The sequence below is a fragment of the Urocitellus parryii genome, chromosome 4 (genome assembly GCF_045843805.1).
Source record: "Urocitellus parryii isolate mUroPar1 chromosome 4, mUroPar1.hap1, whole genome shotgun sequence".
In the NCBI taxonomy this organism is placed as follows: domain Eukaryota; kingdom Metazoa; phylum Chordata; class Mammalia; order Rodentia; family Sciuridae; genus Urocitellus; species Urocitellus parryii.
In genome coordinates this window covers 7,432,445-7,456,279 of record NC_135534.1, presented here as the reverse complement: position 1 = coordinate 7,456,279, position 23,835 = coordinate 7,432,445, and the positions used below count along the sequence as shown (strand labels likewise).

General features: G+C 44.5%; 3 protein-coding genes across 8 annotated transcripts; 2 read left to right on the top strand and 1 right to left on the bottom strand.

Moving 5' to 3' along the window:
• The first annotated feature begins 331 nt into the window (after window positions 1-331).
• On the top strand, window positions 332-8,026 carry Kat5 (lysine acetyltransferase 5). Of its 6 annotated transcripts, none has more exons than XM_026396435.2 (14): window positions 333-665; window positions 765-831; window positions 1,151-1,219; window positions 1,310-1,446; window positions 1,706-1,888; window positions 1,978-2,052; window positions 2,155-2,229; window positions 3,237-3,485; window positions 3,564-3,653; window positions 4,942-5,082; window positions 5,160-5,253; window positions 7,117-7,276; window positions 7,377-7,458; window positions 7,550-8,026. In XM_026396435.2, the coding sequence occupies exons 1-14, from the start codon at window positions 654-656 to the stop codon at window positions 7,682-7,684; spliced, it is 1,569 nt and encodes a 522-aa protein (XP_026252220.1). In that variant the 5' UTR covers window positions 333-653; the 3' UTR covers window positions 7,685-8,026. The 6 variants fall into 6 exon arrangements, with proteins under 6 accessions (XP_026252219.1, XP_026252220.1, XP_026252221.1 ...); XM_026396436.2 differs by having other exon boundaries at window positions 334-665; window positions 1,733-1,888; XM_026396434.2 differs by having other exon boundaries at window positions 332-831; window positions 1,733-1,888.
• Window positions 8,027-8,165: 139 nt separating this feature from the next.
• Window positions 8,166-9,269, bottom strand: Rnaseh2c (ribonuclease H2 subunit C). The gene is made up of 4 exons (XM_026396603.2): window positions 9,055-9,269; window positions 8,730-8,932; window positions 8,534-8,653; window positions 8,166-8,294 (listed from the first exon to the last, which is right to left on the bottom strand). Exons 1-4 carry the CDS (start codon window positions 9,224-9,226, stop codon window positions 8,268-8,270), a joined length of 522 nt encoding a protein of 173 aa, XP_026252388.2. The 5' UTR covers window positions 9,227-9,269; the 3' UTR covers window positions 8,166-8,267.
• Window positions 9,270-15,155: 5,886 nt separating this feature from the next.
• LOC144254381 (actin-related protein 2/3 complex subunit 5) lies at window positions 15,156-16,229 on the top strand. The gene has a single exon (XM_077797509.1). It carries the CDS (start codon window positions 15,218-15,220, stop codon window positions 15,671-15,673), a length of 456 nt encoding a protein of 151 aa, XP_077653635.1. The 5' UTR covers window positions 15,156-15,217; the 3' UTR covers window positions 15,674-16,229.
• The last annotated feature ends 7,606 nt before the right edge of the window (window positions 16,230-23,835 follow it).

Below are 23,835 nucleotides of genomic sequence, written 5' to 3'. Positions count from 1 at the left end.
GGATGAAAGCCAAGGGCGCTCTGCCACTAAGCTACATTCCCAGCCTTTTAAAATTTTTCAGACAGGGTCTCGCTCAGTCGCCAGGCTGGCTTCGAACCTGCATCCTCCTGCTTTCGTATGTACTATTCTTAATACCAGAAACCTAAACTCCAATGCAACAACAACAAAAAACTTCCGTGAATTTCCATGCCTTGGAATGAAGCTAGCAAACTTGGCGGGGCAGTCCCCTTAGTTCCATCCACTCCGCCAGTTTCCGAAACAGCTACTTCCCGCCCTCCGGGCCGCGCCCGCGCCCGCGCCGAGCACGCGCCGCTCGCTCCCGCCGCCACTAGGCGACGCCCCTACACAGCGTCTGAGCCCAAACACAAATTCCACGTGATTCGCGTCGCACCCGGTGGGCGTCACGTGACGGACTCAGTTTTCCTCCAATGGCTGTGCAAGTTGTGGAGAATCTACTTAGGACCCGGCCCGGGCCGTAGATCTCCTCGTTCCTCTGCCAACCAAGCGGGCCGGCTCCCCGCTCCCAGCTGGGCAGCGGAGCCTCGCCAGGGACTTCTCTTAACTAAGCTTCGGAGGGCCCAGGCCTGCGCCGCGGTCAGTCCCGGAAGTGACCTCTCCCAGAGGGGCCGGAAGTGGCAGTGGAGGGAGGGAAGATGGCGGAGGTGGTGAGTCCGGTGCCCGGGGCGGGGCGGAGGGAGCCAGGGGAGGTGGGTAGAGCCCGAGGCCCCCCAGTAGCCGACCCTGGCGCCGCGCTGTCTCCCCAGGGGGAGATAATCGAGGGCTGCCGCCTACCCGTGCTGCGGCGGAACCAGGACAACGAAGATGAGTGGCGTGAGTGACGTCGGGGGGCGGGGCCAAGGAACCTGAGGGCGAGGGGCGGGAGGGAGTCAACCGAACCCCCGGGATGGGGAGGGGCCTCTGAATCCCGGGGCGGGCGGGGCAAAGATACTCTGGGGAAGGGGCGTGACTTCTAGCCGCTCCGAGATGGACAGGGCGGAGCTTGGAGAGGGGGTGACACTTGGTGACTGAAAGGGGTTTGGGCGAGAGCTTGTAAACGGTGAGGCATAGGGATCCGGCCTGGGGGTGGGGTTCAGGTCGTAGAAGGGTGGTGCCTCATGGTCTGAGACCCCTGCCTGTGTTGTTCTCACAGCCCTGGCCGAGATCCTAAGCGTGAAGGACATCAGTGGCCGGAAGCTTTTCTACGTCCATTATATTGACTGTGAGTTCTGGGCCTGGGTGAGGTGGGGCTGCAGGGTAGTGTGGGGGGCAATCTCTGGCATTCCTTCCTGAGCCATTCCCACTGCTGCAGTCAACAAACGTCTGGATGAATGGGTGACCCACGAGCGTCTGGACCTAAAGAAGATCCAGTTCCCCAAGAAAGAGGCCAAGACCCCCACCAAGAACGGACTTCCTGGGTCCCGCCCCGGCTCTCCGGAAAGAGAGGTGGTGAGTAGGTCCCTGCTTCACCTTTTCTCTCCTGCCTCCTCCTTCTCTCATCTCTTGGCCTTAGGGGCTCCTGGATGGGCAGGAGGCAGCACCCTTCCTCCTTGACTTCAACTTGCAAAGAATGGGGGCCAAATTGCAGATGTAGCTTCCAGAGTCCAGGGACTATTCTTGTGTCCTTGAGAAGGCAGAGGGAGGGGTTTGATCACTCCATGCTGAGGGGCCCTTCCCCTTTGCCATCCCACCACCATACCCACCCCAGAGGAAGACCCTGGACCTATTTCTACAGCCGGCCTCCGCCCAGGCCAGCGGGAAGACCTTGCCAATCCCGGTCCAGATCACACTCCGCTTCAACCTGCCTAAGGAGCGGGAGGCCATTCCCGGTGGCGAGCCCGACCAGCCGCTCTCCTCCAGCTCCTGCCTGCAACCCAACCACCGCTCAACGGTACCCTCAGCAATTCCAGGGACCTTGCTTTCTTCTCAGGTCCCACCTTCTCTACCTTCTGACCCACCTTTCTTGGTTTCTCTCTGCAGAAACGGAAGGTGGAGGTGGTTTCCCCAGCAACTCCAGTGCCCAGCGAGACAGCCCCAGCTTCAGTTTTTCCCCAGGTGAGCCCCCACTTCATCTCTTCTCCTCCTTTCTGTACTCTGGCAGCTTCCTTTAGGCTTATCTCACAATCACTCATTCTATTCCTACCATCTCATCTGCAGAATGGATCCGCCCGTAGGGCAGTGGCAGCTCAGCCCGGACGGAAGCGAAAATCGAATTGCTTGGGCACTGATGAGGTGGGTCTGTGGAGCAGCACAAGAGGGAAGATAGGTGAAAAGGAGGGGATATACAGAGTGGAGAGTTTAGTCAGCAACTAGTTTAAAAGTTAATACAAGGGCTGGAGCTGTAGCTCAGTGCCTTGCATGTGAGGCACTTGGTTTGATCCTTAGCAACACATAAAAATAAAGAAAGGCTTGCTCTCCATCTACAGCTACAAAAAAAAAGCTGTAATGAATCGTCATATACTACCAGAGAAATGAAAAGCTGCGCTCCTTTTGTGTACAATGGACCAAAATGCATTCTGTCCTCACATATAATTAGAATATTTTTTTTTAAAAAAATGCTGTGGCTCAGTGGTAGTGCACTTGGCTGGCATGTGTGAGACACTGGGTTCAGTTTTCAGCACTACATATAAATAACAACTGAAAAAATATTTTTTAAAAAATAAGTAAATAAATGAGGAGGGCTGGGGTTGTGGTAGAGTGCTTGCCTGGCACGTGTGAGGCACTGGGTTTCTCAGTACCACATGAAAAATAAATAACCGGGTGTGGGGGCAGCCACAGTGGCACACGCCTGTAATCCCAGCAGCTGGGGAGGCTGAGCAATTCAGTGAGACCTGTTTCTAAATAAAATGCAAAATGGGGCTGGGAATATGGCTCAGTGGTTGAGTGCCCCGAGTTCAATCCCTGGCAAAAACCCTCCCTAATAAATAAATAAATAAAGCAAGCAAAGGTCAATTAACTAAGAAAATATGTATTATTAAAAAAAAAAAAAAGTAAATGAGGGGTGATGCATAGTGATGGTGGGATTAGGAGCCAGGCAGAACATTGCTCATTTTAGTCACTGAGTGACCTTTTCCAATTATCAGTTTCTTAGTTTTGGTTTTGTATTTGGGAAAGTGGGGATTATGGCTTTCCTCATAATGTTATTAGGCTTGAAAGAGGAAGTGTGTGGCAGGGCTGTGAGCTATAGTGTCCTGTTGAGCCATCTCGTAAACCTGTCATCTTCCACTGGTCCTGGGCAGGACTCCCAGGATAGCTCAGATGGAATACCATCGGCACCTCGCATGACTGGCAGCCTGGTGTCTGATCGAAGCCACGACGACATTGTCACCCGGATGAAGAACATTGAGTGCATCGAACTGGGCCGGCACCGCCTGAAGCCGTGGTACTTCTCCCCGTACCCACAGGAACTTACCACTCTACCTGTCCTCTACCTGTGCGAGTTCTGCCTCAAGTATGGACGTAGCCTCAAGTGTCTGCAGCGTCACTTGGTAAGAGGGGTCCAAGGAAACTGCCCTCTCAGTGCCCCAACACCTTGCCCTTGCCCCTGATCATCTTCTCTTCCTCAGACCAAGTGTGACCTGCGACACCCTCCAGGCAATGAGATTTACCGCAAGGGTACCATCTCTTTTTTCGAGATTGATGGACGGAAGAATAAGGTCAGTGGCTGGGGGCAGTGGAAGTAGCTTCCTTTCATGTTTCATGCTCAGGAAAACTGACCAGTCTGGCCAACAGAATATTTCAGCCTGTTTTAATTGAATTCTTACTGTAGGGCAGGTGCTGGGGGAAACATAGATGACCAGAAATAAGAGAAAATCTCTTGCTCTAAGAGCCCATGGCCCATGGCAGACACAGATTTGCCAGCAGCTACTTAGTTCGCAATGTGAAAAGTATCATGAAACACAAGGTGGGTTAGCAGGGTCCAAAATGCTTCATAGAGATGACCTTGGAGCCCTGACATGAAGGGGAAAGTGGGTAAGAGAATCCAAGTAGTGAGGTTCTGAGGGGAGGCACATCCCTACAGGGATAGCATGTATTGACAGACAAAAGCTACTCTGGTTAAAAGGCAGAGGAAAGGGGCTGGGATTGTAGCTAAGTGGCAGAGCACTTGCTAACATGTGTGAAGCACTGGTTCAATCCTCAGCACCACATAAAAATAAATAAATAATAAAGGTATAGTGTCCATCGGCAACTAAAAAAACAAAAACAAAAAAAAAGGCAGAGGAAAGGGAATGAGGCCAGGCTATCAGAAGGGACAGAGCTTAGGTGACAGGAACAAGATCAGTGGGGTGGCATGAGGGGTCACAGCAAGTTTGTACCAGTGGGAAGAAAGAAGAAACCTGGAGATTGCTGAGACTCACCTGGTGGGGGAGCTGTGGCTGGGGTGCAAAGCAGGTAGTTAAACAGCTAGGTGAATCTCCACTGAAAGTGAAGTTGAAGCAGCAAGATCCATAAGTTGTTGGTAAAACCCCTAAGACTACTTTTTGGTTAAATGTCAGGATTCCTTATCTCTGCCACAGAAGAGTAAGTCAGTTCCCAACAGGTGTGTGTTAAGGTTAGTGTGTTAAGGTTTTGATGGCCAGGTTCCCAAGACTTGCCACATGGGCATAGTTTCTCTCATTAACCTTGGTTCATGTCTGATTTCATGGAGACATGTCACTGTTGACAGTTTTTAAGTAGAGCAGGGTGCAGTGGAGGCCCCCAGACCAAGTTTAGGTGGAGGAGGAACAGGGAGCAGGGGGAATCTGTCCAGCTTGCCAGAGAGGCAGATGCCAGCATGGAGCCAGTACACAGGCTCCTGGACACCCGAGTAGCCCTGCTGAAGCAGCAAGGAGGGCCTGACTGGTGGAGTGGGTTAGGCCCCAGGCAATGATTTTTATCACCCATCTGCCTGGAACATAGCACAGAGAAGTTCTCCAGAAGGGTGACAGGTTTTTTCCTTTGCAGAGTTACTCCCAGAATCTGTGTCTTTTGGCCAAGTGTTTCCTCGATCATAAGACATTGTACTATGACACGGACCCCTTCCTCTTCTATGTCATGACGGAATATGACTGCAAGGGCTTCCACATTGTGGGCTACTTCTCCAAGGTCAGCACTTACCCTTGCTGTCTCACAGCTCTGCCCTGAGCCAGGTCCCTCCCCTCACTCCTGCTTCTCTGGAATAGGAAAAGGAGTCCACAGAAGACTACAATGTGGCTTGCATCCTGACCCTGCCTCCCTACCAGCGCCGGGGCTACGGCAAGCTGCTGATTGAGTTCAGTGAGTATGTGTGCTGCCCGGTTGGGGCTGGGGCTGCAGGCAGGCCCACACCTATTGTCAGTGCACCTCAGTGGTGCTTCACCTGCAGATGTGCCAGATTGCTGTGATTCTCAACCCTGGCTGTGCAGCCCGTCACCAGGAATGCCAGCCAGAAATAAAGGTGGGACTCTACCAAGGTCCTCTCCCTTCTCAGGGTAACTGCACTGCTTTTTGGAGTAGGTTCTCAGCCTCCACTGTTCCTGGGCTAAGATTCCAAGTACCAGCCCTCTTTCCCAAATCTGTTTCATCTGCTCCTACTCAGGGCCTGGGGAAACATAGTGAAGTCCTATTGCTCATCTCTCTGGGTTTGTGCTACCACACAAGTTGTTAGGCAAGAACTAGAAGTTAATATCCCCAAGTACCAATGAGCCTCAAAGGCAGTAGGTATTTAAGAACTGGTTAACTCACCAAACTGATGTAACCACAGGCTTGAGCCCTGCTCCTTTATTCCTTCAGGTCAGTTCCTTAAAGCCCAGAACTATGCTCCTCTTTATACATAGGCTCTTCAATACCCCCAACCTTGAAATCAACTTCCCCCACTCCCCCACTCACCACTCTTAGAACTCTTGGGATAACCAAGTTCTGACTTGGAAGACAGGGAGGAAGCCTTAGGTTCTTTGCCAGGTGAAGACAAAGACTTTGACCTGACCAAGGTCATGGTCTATCTAAAAAATTTTATTGGTTGAATAGTACCAAGATGGGGTCATGTTCTCAGGAAACACTCAGCCTGGTAGAACAAATGGATCCTTAAGGAAACTCAGTAAATACTTCTGTGGAGATGGGATGTGGACAAGGTATTTATTTCTGACTAGCAGGGCAAGAGAAACATCATTGCAGGCAGCTCAAAGGGTGGGTGGATGTTCACTGGGGAGGATGTTCCCTGTAGTTGCAGAGGTGAGTATAGCCTCCAGGGACTCCGATCAGGACTCTGCATGCAGTGTGGACCCAGCAGAGCTGAACAGGAATCCAAGTGTGCCCTCCTTCCCTTATTGTTCTCTCTCTCTGGACACTAGCCTCTTTGTCCTTTTTGCCATAGGGTGGTTGGTTAAAGTCACAAGAGATTGGGCAAGAAGATAAGGCTAGCCAGTAAAGATGTAGCAAGGGCAGGGAAGGTTAAGATCTGTTTTGAGGCCAATTATAGCTGAAGATGAGGGAGGGCTTCTATAAAATAGCAGATACTCCAGGACCTTGATAGGAGAATGTAAACTCAACTGAAGAGTTGTGAGGCCACTCTACTCTGATTGAGGGTCTTGCCAAGGCCCTCAGTCAGCATAAGTAAGAAGGAAAGGGCCACTTCAGAGGTCAGCTACCTTGCTCCAAGGAATGACCTCTCTTGGGCTTGAAAAGTCCTTGCATCTTAATGCCATCCAGCCAAGCCAAACTGGCATTAGAACTGCTCACACTCCCAAGGTCACAGTGCATGGAGAGTTCAGGCATCTTTAGGCCTGGGTCAGAGATGAGGGTGTCTCTTAGTTCCTTGCAGACCAAAAAAGACTTGGATAATAAAGGAAAACCAATGGCTCTTTCTTCCCATAAGCCATTTTTTCTGCATTTCCCCTACCCATAAGCCTGCACTGGCTCCTGAGCACCCCTGTACTATAGCTGCTCTCAGTGCCCCTAGCCACAGATGAAGGTAAATACTCAGACCTTTAAGAGGGAATTGAGGGACAGCAGAGATAACTAAAGTATTAGGGATGAGGTAGCTTGACTCTGCAGTCTGTGTTCTTATATATTGAGGTAGCTTGACTCTGCAGTCTGTGTTCTTATATATTGTTTGTGTGGATTTGTGACCACTTACCATCCTCTCCTGCTCCATTGCTTTAGGCTATGAACTCTCTAAAGTGGAAGGGAAGACAGGAACCCCAGAGAAGCCCCTCTCAGATCTTGGCCTCCTGTCCTATCGAAGTTACTGGTCCCAGACTATATTGGAGATCCTGATGGGGCTGAAGTCAGAAAGTGGGGAGAGGCCACAGATCACCATCAAGTGAGCTGGGCTCTGCCTACCTGGGGGTGCATGGCATGGCTTATCTGTTTCTGGGGAGAGATGGAAACCCTCAGAGGATCTGACCTTTACCCTCCCACAGTGAGATCAGTGAAATCACCAGCATCAAGAAAGAGGATGTTATCTCTACCCTACAGTATCTCAACCTCATCAACTACTACAAGGTAGGGGGTGTGCTGGGGGGGACAGGTGAGTAGGGTGCTCAGGGCAGGACTTGCATAGGCTGACCACCCGCTGGACCCATCTCCTACCCAGGGCCAGTACATCCTCACTCTGTCAGAAGACATCGTGGATGGGCATGAACGCGCTATGCTCAAGCGACTCCTTCGAATTGATTCCAAGTGTCTGCACTTCACTCCAAAGGACTGGAGCAAGAGAGGAAAGTGGTGACCAGGCACTACCCATACCAGTGCCAACAGAACTGGTAGAACTGGGGCTGAAAGCCCATTCTACCCCCACTGGGGATCTGAAGAGGCATGCTAAGGGAGACAAGACTGAGGACAGCTCCAAGAGGGGATAGGCCTGGGAGGGGTCAGCTGATGGACAGCACCAATGTGAGCTCAAGGCTCAGAACAACTCCAGGGTCAGCTGGCTACAGGCCCAGGCCTGCTCTGAACCAGGGACCAGAGCCAGGCAGTTGTGTACAGTGAGATGGGGGTGGGGGCACTGTACAGAGGGCTGGTGATTGTAAAAATTCCTTTTGTAAAGTAGGAGCTGGGGGTGTGGTGGGTACTGGCTGCAAAAAATTCTGACCTTTCTTGCCCCCAGCAATAAATTGTTTCTATAGGCCAGAGCCACTAGAGGTTCTTGTGGGAATGGGACCCATGCTGGGGTAGGGGCACCAAGGTACCCAAAGACTCACAGGTACTGTGAAGAGCTCATTTATTGGGATGATGGAATCGCAGGCTCCAAAGTGAAGAGCCGGTTTACTGGTTTGAAGGAATCAGTGGCTTTCAATTTCAAGCTCTGGTTTTCAGTCCTCAGGCACCTGTGCGTGAATCTGCAACAGGAGTCACCTCTACTAATAGAGTTTCTAATATAGTGGCCAGGTGGGGAGGGACGAATGATACCCACTTCTAGAAAGGCCAGTGGTCGGGAAGCCATGCTTCCCACACTGCCCAGTCTAATTCTCCAGGGCCAGGCTCCATTGGCCCTGTAGTGCTCCCCAGCCCTAAATCTCCAAATCCCCCAAGGGCAAGACTGGAGCTGGGGTAAACAAGAAGAGGAGGGTGTACTCACCGCTTCAGCGAGGCTGGGCCAAGCGAGGGCCCCATGCACTTTGGCATCCGGGCCAGGGGCGGTCTCCAGACCCCACAAGGTGAAACTGCTGAAGCTGCCAGTGGCTCCGATAAAGCGGTCCTGGGAAAGGAGCCAGGCTAAACATTCGGGACGCGGCTCCTGCCCGCACCCCCTGCAACCCTGTCCCCGCGCTTACGAATTCTCGCTCCAGCGACTCTGGGGCTTCCACCAGCTCCTGCTCATCTCCCTCGCCGTCACTCTCTGAGCTCCCGGAGAAGTCCTGCTTCCCTTTCAGCCTCTCTCCCCTGTCCTCCGTCACCATCACGTATCCTGTGAAGCCGGGCGGCACCGCCGCTTCCTCGCCCCGTAGGCTGCGGCCCCGAAATGACACCTGGAGTCCTGCAGAAGGGAAGCGCGGGACCTGGGTCAAGACCTTCCCGCCACCTCCGGGGGACCCCGCTGCCCGGGAGCCCCGGCGGGCGCGAGGGCTGCCGGGAACGCGGACCAGCTGCGAGGCTCACCGTCGGGGCCCTGGCGGACGGCGGGCGTGAAGAAGCGCCCCACGGGGGCGGGCCCATTCACCAGGACCTCGCAGGGCAGGAGGTGCAGCGTGGCTGGGGCCGCGTCGCACAGCGTGACGGGGCGCAGGTGGATGCGTTCCTTCTCCACCACCGCCTCGCCGCGGCATTCCATCCTCCCGGCGCCGCTTGGGGCCGAGGGCAAAGCTGGCGCGGGAAGCGCGCAAGGCCTGTCGGGAGGCGGGGTACGGTCGGCGCGGAGCCTCACGGGAAGCGTAGTTCTTCCCCTTTGCAAGCCCTGCCTCCCAGCGGGAAATCAATGGTATGCGAAATCACTCCAAAATCATGTCTGAACACTGGCAAAATATGAGCATTATCCAAATCACAAAAATAACAAAATTCCCTCTTTCTTTTATAATATGGTGACTTATTTGCGGGGTAAGGGTGCTAGGATACTGCGCTTAGTGAACATAGGGGTGCTCTACTACTGAGCTGCTTCCCTGGTCCTTTTTATTTATTTGGAGACAGGGTCTAGCTAGCCTTGAACTTGTGATCCTCCTGCCTCAGCTCCTGAATAGCTGGGCTTAGGGGTGTGTGATATGGTGCTCAGATGATTTATTTTTTAAAGTACAATGCTAGACTCCAGCTAGTTTTCTTTCCTTCTACTTAAGATTTGTGAGGATATCCCATCATATATATCACTTCTTTTTTGGGGGTTCTTTTTGGTTTGGGGGATTGAACCCAGGGGCCACATCCCCAGCCCTTTTAAAAATACATTTTTTAAGTGTTGATGGATCTTTATTTTTATGTGGCTCTGAGACTCAAACCCAGTGCCTCACACATTCTAGGCAAGGGCTCTACCACTGAGCCCTCCCCAGCCCTTTTTATAGTTTACATTTTATTTTGAGATAGAGTCTAGCTAAACTGCTGAGGGTGGCTTTAAACTTGCAATCTTCCTGCCTCGACTCTGGGATTACTGGCAGGCACGACTGTGCTTGGCTTGAGATAGCCCCACTAGTGTCAACATCCAATCCGAAGAAAAGCCCCTGCTTCCTTCAGCCCTTCCCCAAATCACTGAATAGAAACACATCGCATATGCCCTTCCTAACATCCTGAGACATATGCCTTAAAGTATATTGTGCTAGGAATGTACTGTCAAATTGCCATTTTGTGCTTTTTCTATTTTTGGTGCTGGGAATGAAACCCAGGGCCTCATGTATGCCGAGCAAGATCCTACCATTCAGCTACACATCTCTAGCCTCCAAATTACTGTTTTTAAAGTCACTTGAAATAATTCTTTCTGTGATTATACCACCAGCTGGATCCTTAGTTAGGATCACTAGTTTCATTTTGCTTTTGACTTTGAAAGATAGTTGTTTAAAATTTCACTTTTGTTTTATAAATACATGATTATTTACATGCTTTTGAAGTCAAATCTTTAAAGTAATATATATTCAAAGGAAATTAGTGGCATTCCTTGTTTCATCTTTTTTCTCCTCCCATAAGTAATCTTTTAAAATATTTAGTTTTTCTTCCCATTTTTAAATTTTTTTTAGTTGTAGTTGGACACAATACATTTATTTTATTTATTTATTTATATGTGGTGCTGAGGATCAAACCCAGGGCCTCACACGTGCTATGCGAGTGCTCTAACACTGTGCCACAACCCCAGTTCCACTTGTTTACTGTTTTAAATTGTTAATAACTTTGTGTATATTGGATTCACCTTCCTAATATTCTGTTGAAGATTTTTGCACTTATGTAGTTTTCCCTTCTTGTAAGGTCTTTATCTCGTTTGGGGATTAAGGGCATGTCGACCTCATACAATGTATTTTTTTCCTCTGCTTCTAGTTCCTGGAAGAGATTGTAGAGAATTGTCATTTCTTTCTTAAAACTTTTGTTTTGTTTTAAATATTTATTATTTTTAGTTGTAGTTGGACACAATATCTTTTATTTTTATGGGTGCTGAGGATTGAACCCAGGGCCTCACACATACTAGGTGAGTGCTCTACCGCTGAGCCACAACCTCAGCCCTTGTTTTTTTTTTTTTTTTAATATTTATTTTTTAATTTTTGGCGAACATACATCTTTGTTTGTATGTGGTGCTGAGGATCAAACCCGGGCCGCACGCATGCCAGGCGAGCACGCTACCGCTTGAGCCACATCCTCAGCCCTTGTTTTGTTGTTTACCAGGAGAATTTACCAGGGAAACCACTGGGTCTTCCTTCTTTTTTGGAAGGTTATTAATTATTAATTCAATTTTTTAATAGATATACACCTATTCAAATTATATATTTCTCTTGTGTAAGTTTTGGTACTTTGTATTGCTCAAAGAATTGATCCACATCATTTATCAAATTCACAAGCATGGAATTGTTTATTTAACGTCCTTTTAATTGTCCATGAGATCCATAACAGTGACCCCTCTTTAATTTCCAATATTAGTAATTTGGATCTTCCCCCCTTTTTAAAACTGATTAGTTCAACTAGAGATTTTTTTTTTCAATTTTAGCGATGTTTATAGGACAAATTTTCAGTTTTATGGATTTTTCTGTTTATTTCCCAAAGTCTGTGAAGTGCATATCAAAAAGCATGTGCTTAGCATGTGCCCTAGGTGTGATCCCTAGTGCTGCAGAAAATAAATAAGCATCTTATAGGGAGCTGTTTTGTGACTATAGAAATAACTTGTTCCTCATCGTACTTTTGCCTACTTATCTGATCATTCACTGATGATTCTTGCCTGAAACAGTTATTGCTGATGGTGATTTTCTACTTCCATCATTCCTCCTACAATTATTAGCTGATGTTGGAGAGCTGTCCCTTCTCCCTCAGTTTATTTATTCAACTACTTATTTATGGGACTGAGAGTATAGCTCAATGGTAGAGCACATGCCTAGCATGTATGAGGCCCTGGGTTTGATTCCGAATATGGCCAAAAAGTTAAAAAAAAAATTGCTTATTCACATCAACATGGTTATGTGGATATTTACCCATTGGTTTTCATTTACTAGTGTCATTTTGTTGTTGTTGTTATTGCTCAATTTGACCATTGAGAGGTCCTTCAATTTTGCTGCCCTTGTACATTCAATATGCCCCCTAATTTAAAAATAAATTATAGACATATAATTCATATACCATAAAATTATCCCTATTAAACTGTAAAATGTCGGGGCTGGGGTTGTGGCTCAGCAGTAGAGCACTTGCCTAACGTGTGTGAGGCCCTGGGTTTGCTCCTCAGCACCACATATAAATAAATAAATACAACAAAGGTATTGTGTTGATCTAGAACTAAAAACAACAACAAAAAATTAACTGTAAAACATAATAATTTTAGTGTATTCACAAGATTGTGAAATCATCACAAATTCCAAAATATTTTCATTGCTCCAAGGGGAAATGTCATTCATTACCATTTACATACCCCATCCTCTGGCAACCATTACTTTACTTTCCATCTTTATGGATTTGCGTGTTCTGGACATTTCATATAAATGGAATCCTATAGTATGTGACCTGTTGTGTCTGGCTTCTTTGGTCACTTAGCATAATGTTTTAAGGATCCACATAAGATCTAGCGGTATGTTAATATTTTTCTTTTGCAGTACTGGGGGTTTAATCCAGGGGCGCTCTATTGCTGAGCTACCTCCCCAGCCCTTTTTATTTATTTTGAGACAGGGTCTCACTAAGTTGCCTAAACTGGCTTTGAACTTGTGATCCTCCCACCTCAGCTTTGATAGTAGCTGGGATTAAAAGAGTGTGCCAACCACACCTGATTCTTTTATTCTATTTTTTGGTTATGAATAATGTTATAATGTGTAGATACACCACATTTTGCTTATCCATTAATCCACTGATGGTACTTGAGTTGTGCTATGTTTTAAATGTTTGTGTCTCTCCAAAATTCATGTTAAAATATAATCCCCAGTGCAGCAGTATTAACAGGTGGGGCCTTTAAGAAATGATCAGGCCTTGAGGGATCTGCCCTCATGAATGCAATTAGAAACTTTACAGAAGGGCTGGAGTGAACTAATCAGGCCTCATTTTGCCCTTCTGTCTTGTGCTATGTGAAGTCAGAGTAGCAAGGCACCAACTTGGAAGTAGATACCAGGCCCCATTAGCCATGAACCTGCTGGCACCTTGATCTTGAACTTCCAGCCTCCAGAAGTGCAAGAAATAAATTTCAGCTGGTTTGGTGGCATGTGCCTTTTATCCAGTGACTTGGGAGATTGAGGCAAGAGGATCACAAGTTTGAGGCCAGCTTGGGCAACTTCTTCAAATTTAAAAAAATTAAAAATTAAAGAGCTGTGTATGTAGCTCAGTGGTATGAGTGCCCTGGGTTCAATCCCTACTACTTAAAATGCAAAGACAAAAATAAATTTTAATTGTTGATTAATTACCCACTGTATGGTATTTTGTAATAGCAGCACAAATGAACTGAGACTTGCTTTAGCCACTTGTAGCTATTATGAAAGATGCTATCATCAATATTTATGTACAAGGTTTTGTGTGAATGTGTTTCCAATAATTTGGGGTATGTACCTAGGAGTGTGTATTAGTCAATAAGGGGTGCCATAGCAAAATACCACAGACTGGTGGCTTAAAACACAGGAACTTATTTTCTTCACAATTCTGGAGGCTAGACATTCAGATGAAGCTGCCGTCAGGGTGGGTTTCTGGTGAGGCCTCTCTTCCTGGCTGGTAGATGGCCACCTGCTCACTATACCCTTGTATGGTCTTCTCTATGTGGTGAGAAGAAGTTCTCTGCTGCCTCTTCCTCTTATTCTAAGGACACCATCTTATTTAATTTGGGTCCCATCCTTAGTGACTCCACAATATAGTCACATTGTGGTTTAAGGCTTTGACCTGGTTTTGGGGGTGGAGGGACATAATTCAGTCTAAACAGAGTGGAACACCTGGTATGTAATAAGTTTATGTTTAAATTTTTAAAGAACCACCAAATGGTTTTTCTCCAAAGTAGTTGCATTATTTCAACGTTGCCACCAGCAATGAGTAGGGAGGGGTTCCAGTTGGTCCAGATCTACTGTCTTTTGAATTACAGCCATTCTAGCAGTTGTGAGGTGGTGTGCCATGGTGGTTTTATCTTGAGTTTCCCTGATGACTAAGGATTTTTTTTTCCAGTACTGGGATTAAACCCAGGGGCGCTCTACCAATGAACTGCATCCCCAGTTCTTTTTATTTTTTATTTTGAGATGTAGTCTTGCCAAGTTGCCCAGACTAGCCTCAAATTTGTAATCTTCCTACCTCAGCCTCCTGAGTAGCTGGGATTATGGGCGTGTACCTCTGTGCTCAGCATGACTAATGATTTTGCACATCTTTTAATGTACATTTTTAATGACATTTGTACACCTTCTTTGAAGAAATGTCTATTCAAATAATTTGCTCATGTTTTATTGAGTAATTTGTTTTTTATTGTTGAATATTAAATTTTTTTATATTTTCTGGATATCAGACTCTGTTATCATTACCAATTTTTTTCCATTCTGGGGTTACCTTGTTACCCTGTTAATAGTCTCCTTTGATGCACAATTTTTAAAAATTTGATGAAATATAATTCACCTAGTTTTGTGGCTTATGCTTTTCAAGTCAGGTCTAAGACACCATTGCCAAATCCAAGGTCATAAAAATCTACCCCATCTTTTCTTCTAAGAATGTTATATTTGCTCTTACACTTAGATCTTTGATTCATTGTGAATTAATTTTTTCATTCTGTGTGAAGTAAGGTCCAGCTTCATTATTTTGAACATGAATATCCAATTGTCCTAGTCCTATTAATGAGACTGTTCTTCTACCATTGAATGACCTTGACATACTTGTCAAAAGTCAGCTGTCCACAGGTTTCTTTCTGGGTTTTCAATTTTATTCCATTGGTTTATATGCCAGTCTTCCACTAGCAGCACTATTTTGATGACTATAGCTTTGTAGAAAGTTTGAGTTCTTTCTTTTTATAGATTTCATTTTTTAGAGTAGTTTTAGTTTGACAGCAAAATTGAACAGAAGGTACATAGATTTCCTGTAGGCCTCTGCCCTCACACAGATAGTTCTTTTTTTTTTTTAAACATATTTTTTTGGGGGGTTTCGCCGGGCTGGGCTTGCTGAGCTAGAGGCAGCAGCGAGAGGAGGCCTTGGCCACGGGTCCGGATCCGGGATGTCGAAGAACACGGTGTCGTCGGCCCGCTTCCGGAAGGTGGACGTGGATGAGTACGACGAGAACAAGTTCGTGGACGAGGAGGACGGGGGCGACGGGCAGGCCGGGCCCGACGAGGGCGAGGTGGACTCCTGCCTGCGGCAAGGAAACATGACAGCTGCTCTCCAGGCAGCTCTGAAAAATCCCCCTATCAACACCAAGAGTCAGGCGGTGAAGGATCGGGCAGGCAGCATTGTCTTGAAGGTGCTCATCTCTTTTAAAGCTAATGATATCGAAAAGGCTGTTCAGTCTCTGGACAAGAATGGTGTGGATCTCCTAATGAAGTATATTTATAAGGGCTTTGAGAGCCCATCTGACAATAGCAGTGCTATGTTACTACAGTGGCATGAAAAGGCACTCGCTGCTGGAGGAGTAGGGTCCATTGTTCGTGTCCTGACTGCAAGGAAGACGGTGTAGTCCAGCAGGAACTGGATCCACTGCAGGAGTGGGAGTTGCTGGTACAAAGACCAAAACAACCAAATGCCACGGCTGCCCTGTGGGTAGCATCTGTTTTTCTCAGCTTTGCCTTCTTGCTTCCTTTTTCATATCTATAAAGAAGAAAATTACATGCCAGTTTTCCTTTCATGAAAATTGGGATAATGTGGAGGAAATTTGGTTTCAGCAGGATTTTGTTTCATCCTCTTGTAACCATTTCAATGATGTTTATACCAGTCTGTGTAGAGTATCATGTACATTCAGATTTAATTGTGCAATCTTAAACCCCTATCAGCTGGTTACTGTGTTGTTGGTTTGTTCTCCTCCCCCCCCCCCCCACTAATACGAGGGATCAGATCAGAATTTGAGGCCAGTTTCCTAACTCCTTGCTAGTCAGGAAGTGATCTTTATTAAAATATATATATATGAAACTGGCAGCTATTAACATTGCAAAACTGGACCATACTTCCCTTATTTAAGCAAAATGTGTTTCTGGAACAAGTGGTGGGTGAAAACCATTACTAATTTCCAATTTTATTTCTCCTCGTCTCCAGATTATGCTGTGAGTTTTAAGAACGCTACTTACTTTCAACATTCAATTATCATGGCCTCTTGATTTCTTTGTGGTCACCCAGGGTTCTGAACAAGGAGTCTTGTTCTACAAAGGTGTATCTATAAAATATCAGAGCCTGTTTGGCTTGATATTAAAGCTTTGTTGTGTCAATAATGTGGCTCCCTTTGGGGAAACTACTCCAAATCAGAAAGGATGAGGAAACTATGATGTAGTTCAAACTCTGGGCAGCCTCTGAATGAAATACTGTTTTTTTAGAAAAATAGTAGCTGCCTTAGACATTATGATGACATATATTTATTATACCATTTAGTATGCCCTATAAATGTCCTCAGTGTTCTTCAGAGTAATTGGGATCTCAAAAGATTTGGTTCAGATCCAAACAAATAACATATTCTGTGTTCAGCTCAGTGTTTCTTAAAAAAAAGTCACACAGCAAAAAATTGTTTACTTTGTTGGACAAACCAAATCGGTTCTCAAAAAGTGGCCGGTGCTTATAAAAAGCTATTGTTTCAGAGTAGCTCCAAAAAAACCACCTGAAAGCATATGACCAAGAGGGAAATTAGCCTGTGTTTAGTATTTACATTGGCTACCAGTTTCATAATCACTGACTTATATGAAAACTGGTGCAGAAATTCTATAAACTCTGCTGTTTTTGATACCTGCTTTTTGTTTTGTTTTGTAAAAATGATAAAACTTCAGAAAATAAAATGTCAGTGTTGAATAATTTAAAAAAAAACATATTTTTTTTAAAGACAGAAAGAGAGAGAGATAATTTTTTAAATATTTATTTTTCAGTTTTCGGTGGACACAACATCTTTATTTTATTTTTATGTGGTGCTGAGGATCGAACCCAGCGCCCGGCGCATGCCAGGCGAGCGTATTACCGCTTGAGCCACATCCCAAACCCCGGATAGTTCTTTTCCCACTGTCAACCTCCCACCCAAGCCAGGGCTGTAGTCACCCCAAACTTGGGAGCAGCGGTGTTCCCACAATGGAGTGGCTCAAATCATCCTGAGAGGAGGCCGGTGGGTTTCCAAAGAAAGGAGCTGTAAACATCAGCATGACCAGTTCACAGCACTGATCGGGGAACCTGGAGGGCTGCAGGATATCCTTGAGACCATGGAAGGAAACTGGAGTGTGCCACTGAGGCCTGCCCTACACAGACAGCGGGGTGTGGAGTGCATGAGGATTTAAGAAACTGGGCTTAGGGCCAGGGCTAGTTTCTTTCAGTGTTTTGGGCAACAACCTAGACATTTTTCTCAGTGCCTGGGAATGTCCAGGCTCTGGCTTAGGCTCAAGCCTGCTGGGAAAATTGTGCAACAGGCATTGTATTTCTCAATCAGATAGGAGAACAAGTAGGGAAAACTGAGGGAATCTATAGATACATTTGTTATCAAGGAGTGGACTTACATTGCCTCATCATTATCACCCAATGTCTATAGTTTATCTTCTGAGTTCACTCTTTTTTTTGGGTGGGTACCGGGATTGAACTCAGGGGCACTCCACCACTGAGCCACATCCCCAGCCCTTTTTTGTATTTTATTAAGAGACAGGGCCTCACTGAGTTGCTTAGTGCCTCATTTTTGCTGATACTGGCTTTGAACTCACGATCCTCAGCCTTAGCCTCCTAAACTGCTGGGATTACAAGCATGAGCCACTGAGCCCTGCTTGAGTTCACTCTTGGTGGTGTACCTTCTATGAGTTTTGACAAATATATGACAGATGTATCCAGACAGCTTTCTATCCCTACAATTGCTTGAAATAACCAGTTTGGAAGCTTTCAGTCCAGGACTGGTTGGTCGTTTTCCTGTGTGCCTGTGGCAAGGCAGCATGTCATGGTAGAAGCACCTGGCAAGAGCAAAACTGCTTGCCTCATAGCCAGAACACTGGGCAAAAAAACATTTTTTTTAATATTTATTTTTTAGTTATAGGTGGACACAATGTTTTTATTTTATATTTATGTGGTGCTGAGGATTGAACTGAGTGCCTCATGCATGCTAGGCGAGCGCTCTACCTCTGAGCCACAACCCCAGCCAAAAGACATTTTCTTTTTTTTTTTTTTTTTTAAAGAGAGAGTGAGAGAGGAGAGAGGGGAGAGAGAGAGAGAGAATTTTTAATATTTATTTTATTTAGTTCTCCGCGGACACATCTTTGTTGGTATGTGGTGCTGAGGATCAAACCTCAGCCGCACGCATGCGAGGCAAGCGCGTTACTACTTGAGCCACATCCCCAGCTCCCGAAAGACATTTTCAAAAGATGAAGCTTAGGGCTGAGGATGTGGCTCAAGCGGTAGCGCGCTCGCCTGGCATGCGTGCGGCCCGGGTTCGATCCTCAGCACCACATACCAACAAAGATGTTGTGTCCGCCGAGAACTAAAAAATAAATATTAAAAATTCTCTCTCTCTCTCTCTCTCTCTTAAAAAAAAAAAAGATGAAGCTGATAAAAGCTGATAAAAGACTGTTGTCCAAGCCGGCACAGTGATGCATACCTGTAATTCAGCGGCTTGGGAGGCTGAGGCAGGAGGATAGTGAGTTCAAAGCCAGCCTCAGCAAAAGTGAGGTGCTAAGCAACTCAGTGAGACCCTGTCTCTAAAATAAAATATAAAATAGGCCTGGGAATGTGGCTCAGTGGTCACATACCCGAGTTCAATCCCCAGTACAAAAAAAAAAAAAAAAAAAAAGACTGTTGTCCAAAATATACAAGAACTCAGAAAATGTAGCAATAAGAAGTCAAAGAGCCCAATTTAAAAAATGGGCAAAAGGCTTGATGACCCTCACCAAAGAAGTTCTACAGTTGATGGCAAGTAAGCAGATGAAAAGATGTTCAACATCATGTGGCATTTAGGGACTTGCAAACAAAAGCAATCAGATACCACCATACACCAATAGAATGTCCACAATCCAAAACACTGACAACATCAAATGCTGGTGAGAATGTAAAGCAAGAGGAACTCTTACTCTTTGCTCTAGGAATGAAAAATGACACAGCCACTTTGGAAGATAGTTTGGTGACTTTTTACAAAACTAAACATACTTCTGCCCTACGATCCACCAATTGCATTCCTTGATATTTACCCAAATGAGATGCAAACATATCTACATAAAAACTTGCAGGTGGATGTTTATATTACTTTTATTCATATTTTCCCAAACTTGGTAGCAACCAGATGTCCTTCTGTAAATGAATGTATAAACGGATGCATCCATATATTGGAATATTATTCAGTGCTGAAAAGAAATAAGCTATCTATCCATGAAAAGGCATGGCTCAACCTGCCTAAAATGCATATTATTAGTAAAAGAAGCTAATCCGAAATGGCCACATGCTGTATGATTCCAACTATGTGACAGTTTTGAAGAAGCAAAACCTTGGAGACAATAAGAGGATCAGTGATTGCCAGCAGAAAGGGGAAGGAGGGGTGAATAGGGGAAACAAACAGGATTTTAAGGGAAGTGAAACTACACTGAAAGATACTATAATCCTCTTGACAGTGTTTGTTTGCAAAGACACACACACACACACACACACACACACATACATATTATATATGTTTAGATAGATAGATCAAACCCAGGGCTCACACATGCTAGGCAAGCATTCAACCACTGAGTTACATCCCCTGCCCAAGATTTTGGTTTTAATGAAGTTCAGATTCTCAGTTTTTTCCTTCATATTATCATGACTTTGATGTTCTATCTAGTGTCTTCTAGATACCCAAGGTCATCTTTTCCTATACTCTCTTCTATAGTTTTGCCCTTTACATTTAGGTTTATGATCTATTTTAGTTGATTCCTGTGGGGGTATAAGGTCTGTATCTAGATACATTTTCTGCATGCTCAGCACCTTTTGTTGAAAAGACCATCTTTGCTCCATTTGTACTGCCTTTACCCCTTTGTTAATGGTCACTTGGCTCTACTTATGTAGCTCTATTGCTAGGTCCTCTATTCTGGTCCATTGATCTATTTGATTACTATATAGTAATAGTAGTTACTATATAGTAAGTCTTGAAGTTGGGTAATGCCAGTCCTCCAACTTATTTAATATTATGTTATCTATTTTGGTCTTTTACATCTCTGTATAAAATTTATAGTTAATTTATCAATATAAAAATAATAACTTTCTGGAATTTTGATTGATATTGCATTGGAACTGTAAACCCAGATGGAAAGAGCTGACATCTTGACAATACTGAGTCTTTCTAACCATGAACACAGAATATCAATCAATTTATTTAGTTTTTCTTTGATTTCTTTCACCAGAGTTTTGTAGTTTTCTTCCTACAGATCTTGCACATATTTCATCAGGATTATACTCAAGCGTTTCATTTTGGGATGAGATAATGTATATGACATTGTGTTTTCAATTTCAAATTCCACTTGTTCATTGCTGATATATAGGAAAACAATTTCCTTTTTTTTTTTTCATTTTATCAACCTTGTCTCCTGCAACCTTGGTATAATTATTTATTAGTCTCAGGAGTTTTTTGTTGTTGTTGTTGATTCTTTCAAGTTTTTTACAAAAATGGTCATATCATTTGTAAACATAGTTTTCTTTCTTTCTTCCCAATCAGTATACTTATTTCATTTTCTTGTCTTACTGCACTAATTTGGACTTATAAAATTATGTTGAAAAGGATGGTAAGAGGAGCATCCTTGCCTTGTTCCTGATCTTAGCAGGAAAACTACTTTCTCATCTTTAAGTATGATGTTATTCATAAGTTTTAAAATAGCTGTTCTTCTAAATGGTAAATACTAGGTTACAAATACTTACACAATATTTTCTACTAGTGTTTATAGTTATAGCTCTTGTCTTTTTGACTTTAGGTCTGTTTTGAATTAAAATGTGTATATGGCAGAAGGTAGAGGGACCATTTTTAAACTTTTCATGTGAATAGTCAGGTTTCCAGCAGAATTTGTTAGACAGATGTTAACTTTCTCAATGATTGTTTTGTAATCCTCATAAAAAATCAATTAGCCAAATGTATGTATATTTTTTCAGTTTCTAAACTCTATTACATTAATTTATGTGTTTATCAATATTTCTGTATGATACTGTCTTGGTCAGTTTAGTTTTGTTGTTGATTTTAAAATAAGAAAGTATAAGATCTCCATGTCTGGACTTCTTTTTCAAGGTTTTTTGAAGTGATTTTCTTGTTTCCAACACAGGTTTTGTAGTTTTTGCCAGAAATCACTTAGCTGTGTGTACTTGGTTTAGTTTTGCTTTCTCTATTCAATTCTTTTGGTATCCTTGTTAGTTTCTATGCCAGAATCAATGCTGTTTTGTTTACTGTAGCTTTTCAATATCCCTTGAATTCAGTTTTTGTGAAGCCTCCAGATTTGTTCGTTGCTCAGGATTGCTTTGGGCATGTTGTAATTAAATATAAATTTCATTATTATTTTCTCTATTTATGTGATGATTGGTATTGTGGTGATGATATCATTAATCTATAGATTGCTTTGGAGCATATGGATATTTTAGCAATATTAAATATTCCATTCCTGAAAAAAAAATAGCTGTTCTTTATCAAGTTGGGGAGGTTCTCCTCTATTTCTAGTTTTCTGTTTTTGTCATGAATGGGTACTTAATTTTGTCATGCTTTTTCTGTATTTATTGGTATTATCCTGTAGTATTTCTTTTTTGGCCTATTGATGTGATAGATTATATGAACCGATTTTTGAATGTTGAATCAGTCTTGCATACGTGGGATAAATTCCCCTTGGTCATGGTATATCTTTTTATAAATTGTTCAATTTGCTGATTTTTTTTGTGGTACTGAGAATTAAACCCAGGGTCTTGTGCATGCTCGACAAGTGCTCTACCACTGAGCTATCTTCCCTACCCCTAATTTGTTACTATTTCATAAAGTAGTTTTGCATCAATATTCATGAGAGGTATTGGTTTGTGATTTTCTTTTTTTGTAATGATTTTATTTATTTATTGCATTAGGGTGATGCTGGCCTCAAAGAATGAATTAGGAAATATCCCCTCTGCTTCTATCTTTGGGAAGAAATTTCAGAGAATTGGTATAATTTATTCCCTGAATGTTTGGTTGAATTCACCAGTGAACCCATCAGATCTGGTACTTTCTGGTTTGGCAGATTATTGATTGCTGTGGCTTCTATGTTGGTGTTCTCCCCCAATTCATATGTTATGGTATCAATTTTTCCTGAAAGTTACATATTATGTAGAATGCATTTTTAATATATAGCAAGTTATACTGCAGAAATATCAGAATTCTCATAGCCTTCATACACACATGTATTCACACTATATATATATATGTGTGTGTGTGTGTGTATTTATATATATATTACATATACTTACATATATATATGGGGAACTGAACCCAGAGGCACTATTGAGTCATAGCCAGTCTTTTTTTCTTTCTCCTTTCTTTCTTTTTTTTTGAGACATTGCCTAGCTAAGTTGCCCAGGCTGCCCTTGAACTTGTGATCCTCCTGCATCAGCCTCCTGAGTCACTGGGATTACAGGTGTGCACCATCATGCCCAGTCTATATGAGAAACTGATCTCACTAATTAGCTGTCTGGAGACCAGGCCAAAAGCTGCTGTTCTCAGTGGCAGAGGCACAGCCTTGGAGAAGTTCAGTCTCTGCACTTTGTGGGCGTTAATGGCAGCAGTCCCACCCCCATCCTAAGGTCCGGGACCACCTTCTTAGTGCTGAATAGGGCTAGATAGCAGACAAGGAAGTATGTTCTGGAAATCACCAGCTCCAGTGGTGGCTTCCTGGAGGTCCAGTCTCCAATCTTCCTTGGGACTTTCTAAGTGCGGAGAGTCTGTCTCACATCCTTTTTCTGCTGGAGACCTTTTTGTTGCAAGCTGACAGCAAATTACTGCCTGATTGGGGAGCACAGCTACTTGTATACCCTTGACTGAAAATGGTCCTCCTCTACTGGGGAAGGTCCTTCTCTATGACTGAGTGCACAGCTTTGGGAGGGGTACACATCCAGTGGTGAAGGAGAAAGGGGACATCTGCTTAGCCAGCCAGATCAGCTGAATAAACCCTGGTGATCAACAGGGTGACAAATGTTGCAGCCAGATCACCCTCTCATCTCAGCTTGACCTTGAAACTGGCTTCACAATGACCTATGAAGCTTCCACTGGCCAGGTCCTTCTTTCCTTTCCTAGCGTCCACCCAGTCAGGAGAAGTAAGACTGGCCCAGAAGATCCCAGAGGCAGGGGCAGCAGAAGAGTTCCTTTGCCAAGATCAGCCCAAGCCCAAGGTCTTTTTCCACCTAGTGCTGCTGATGGCTGCTTCTGCAGCCTCCTGGGGTCTATCCAGGGCACACAGGGTTGGGGACTGTGAGGCTACTGCAGAGCTTTGCTCCAACAGTGTGATAATGGAAATTGCCACAGGATGACAAAATACTATTCCCAACCAACTTAGAAAAGTCACTTAACCCCTTTGGCCTACAAATTTCCTCATCTGTTGGCCCTGAAAAGCTGTTGCAAGGATGACATGAGGCAACGCAAGTTGAAAATACTGGGTAGATGCCAGCAGCAGAACTGACCTCAACACATCTGAATCCTAAGCATATTGCATATTTTGA

Bases quoted from the DNA above. Each gene is read 5' to 3' on its own strand.
- Kat5 (XM_026396434.2), top strand. From the start codon at position 654: ATGGCGGAGGTGGTGAGTCCGGTGCCCGGGGCGGGGCGGAGGGAGCCA. The intron at 1,889-1,977 runs GTACCCTCAGCA...TTCTCTCTGCAG, and splicing joins AACCCAACCACCGCTCAACG to AAACGGAAGGTGGAGGTGGT. The intron at 2,053-2,154 runs GTGAGCCCCCAC...TCTCATCTGCAG, and splicing joins CAGCTTCAGTTTTTCCCCAG to AATGGATCCGCCCGTAGGGC.
- Rnaseh2c (XM_026396603.2), bottom strand. From the start codon at position 9,226: ATGGAATGCCGCGGCGAGGCGGTGGTGGAGAAGGAACGCATCCACCTG. The intron at 8,933-9,054 runs GTGAGCCTCGCA...TCCCTTCTGCAG, and splicing joins CGTCCGCCAGGGCCCCGACG to GACTCCAGGTGTCATTTCGG. The intron at 8,654-8,729 runs GTAAGCGCGGGG...CTCCTTTCCCAG, and splicing joins AGTCGCTGGAGCGAGAATTC to GACCGCTTTATCGGAGCCAC.
- LOC144254381 (XM_077797509.1), top strand. From the start codon at position 15,218: ATGTCGAAGAACACGGTGTCGTCGGCCCGCTTCCGGAAGGTGGACGTG.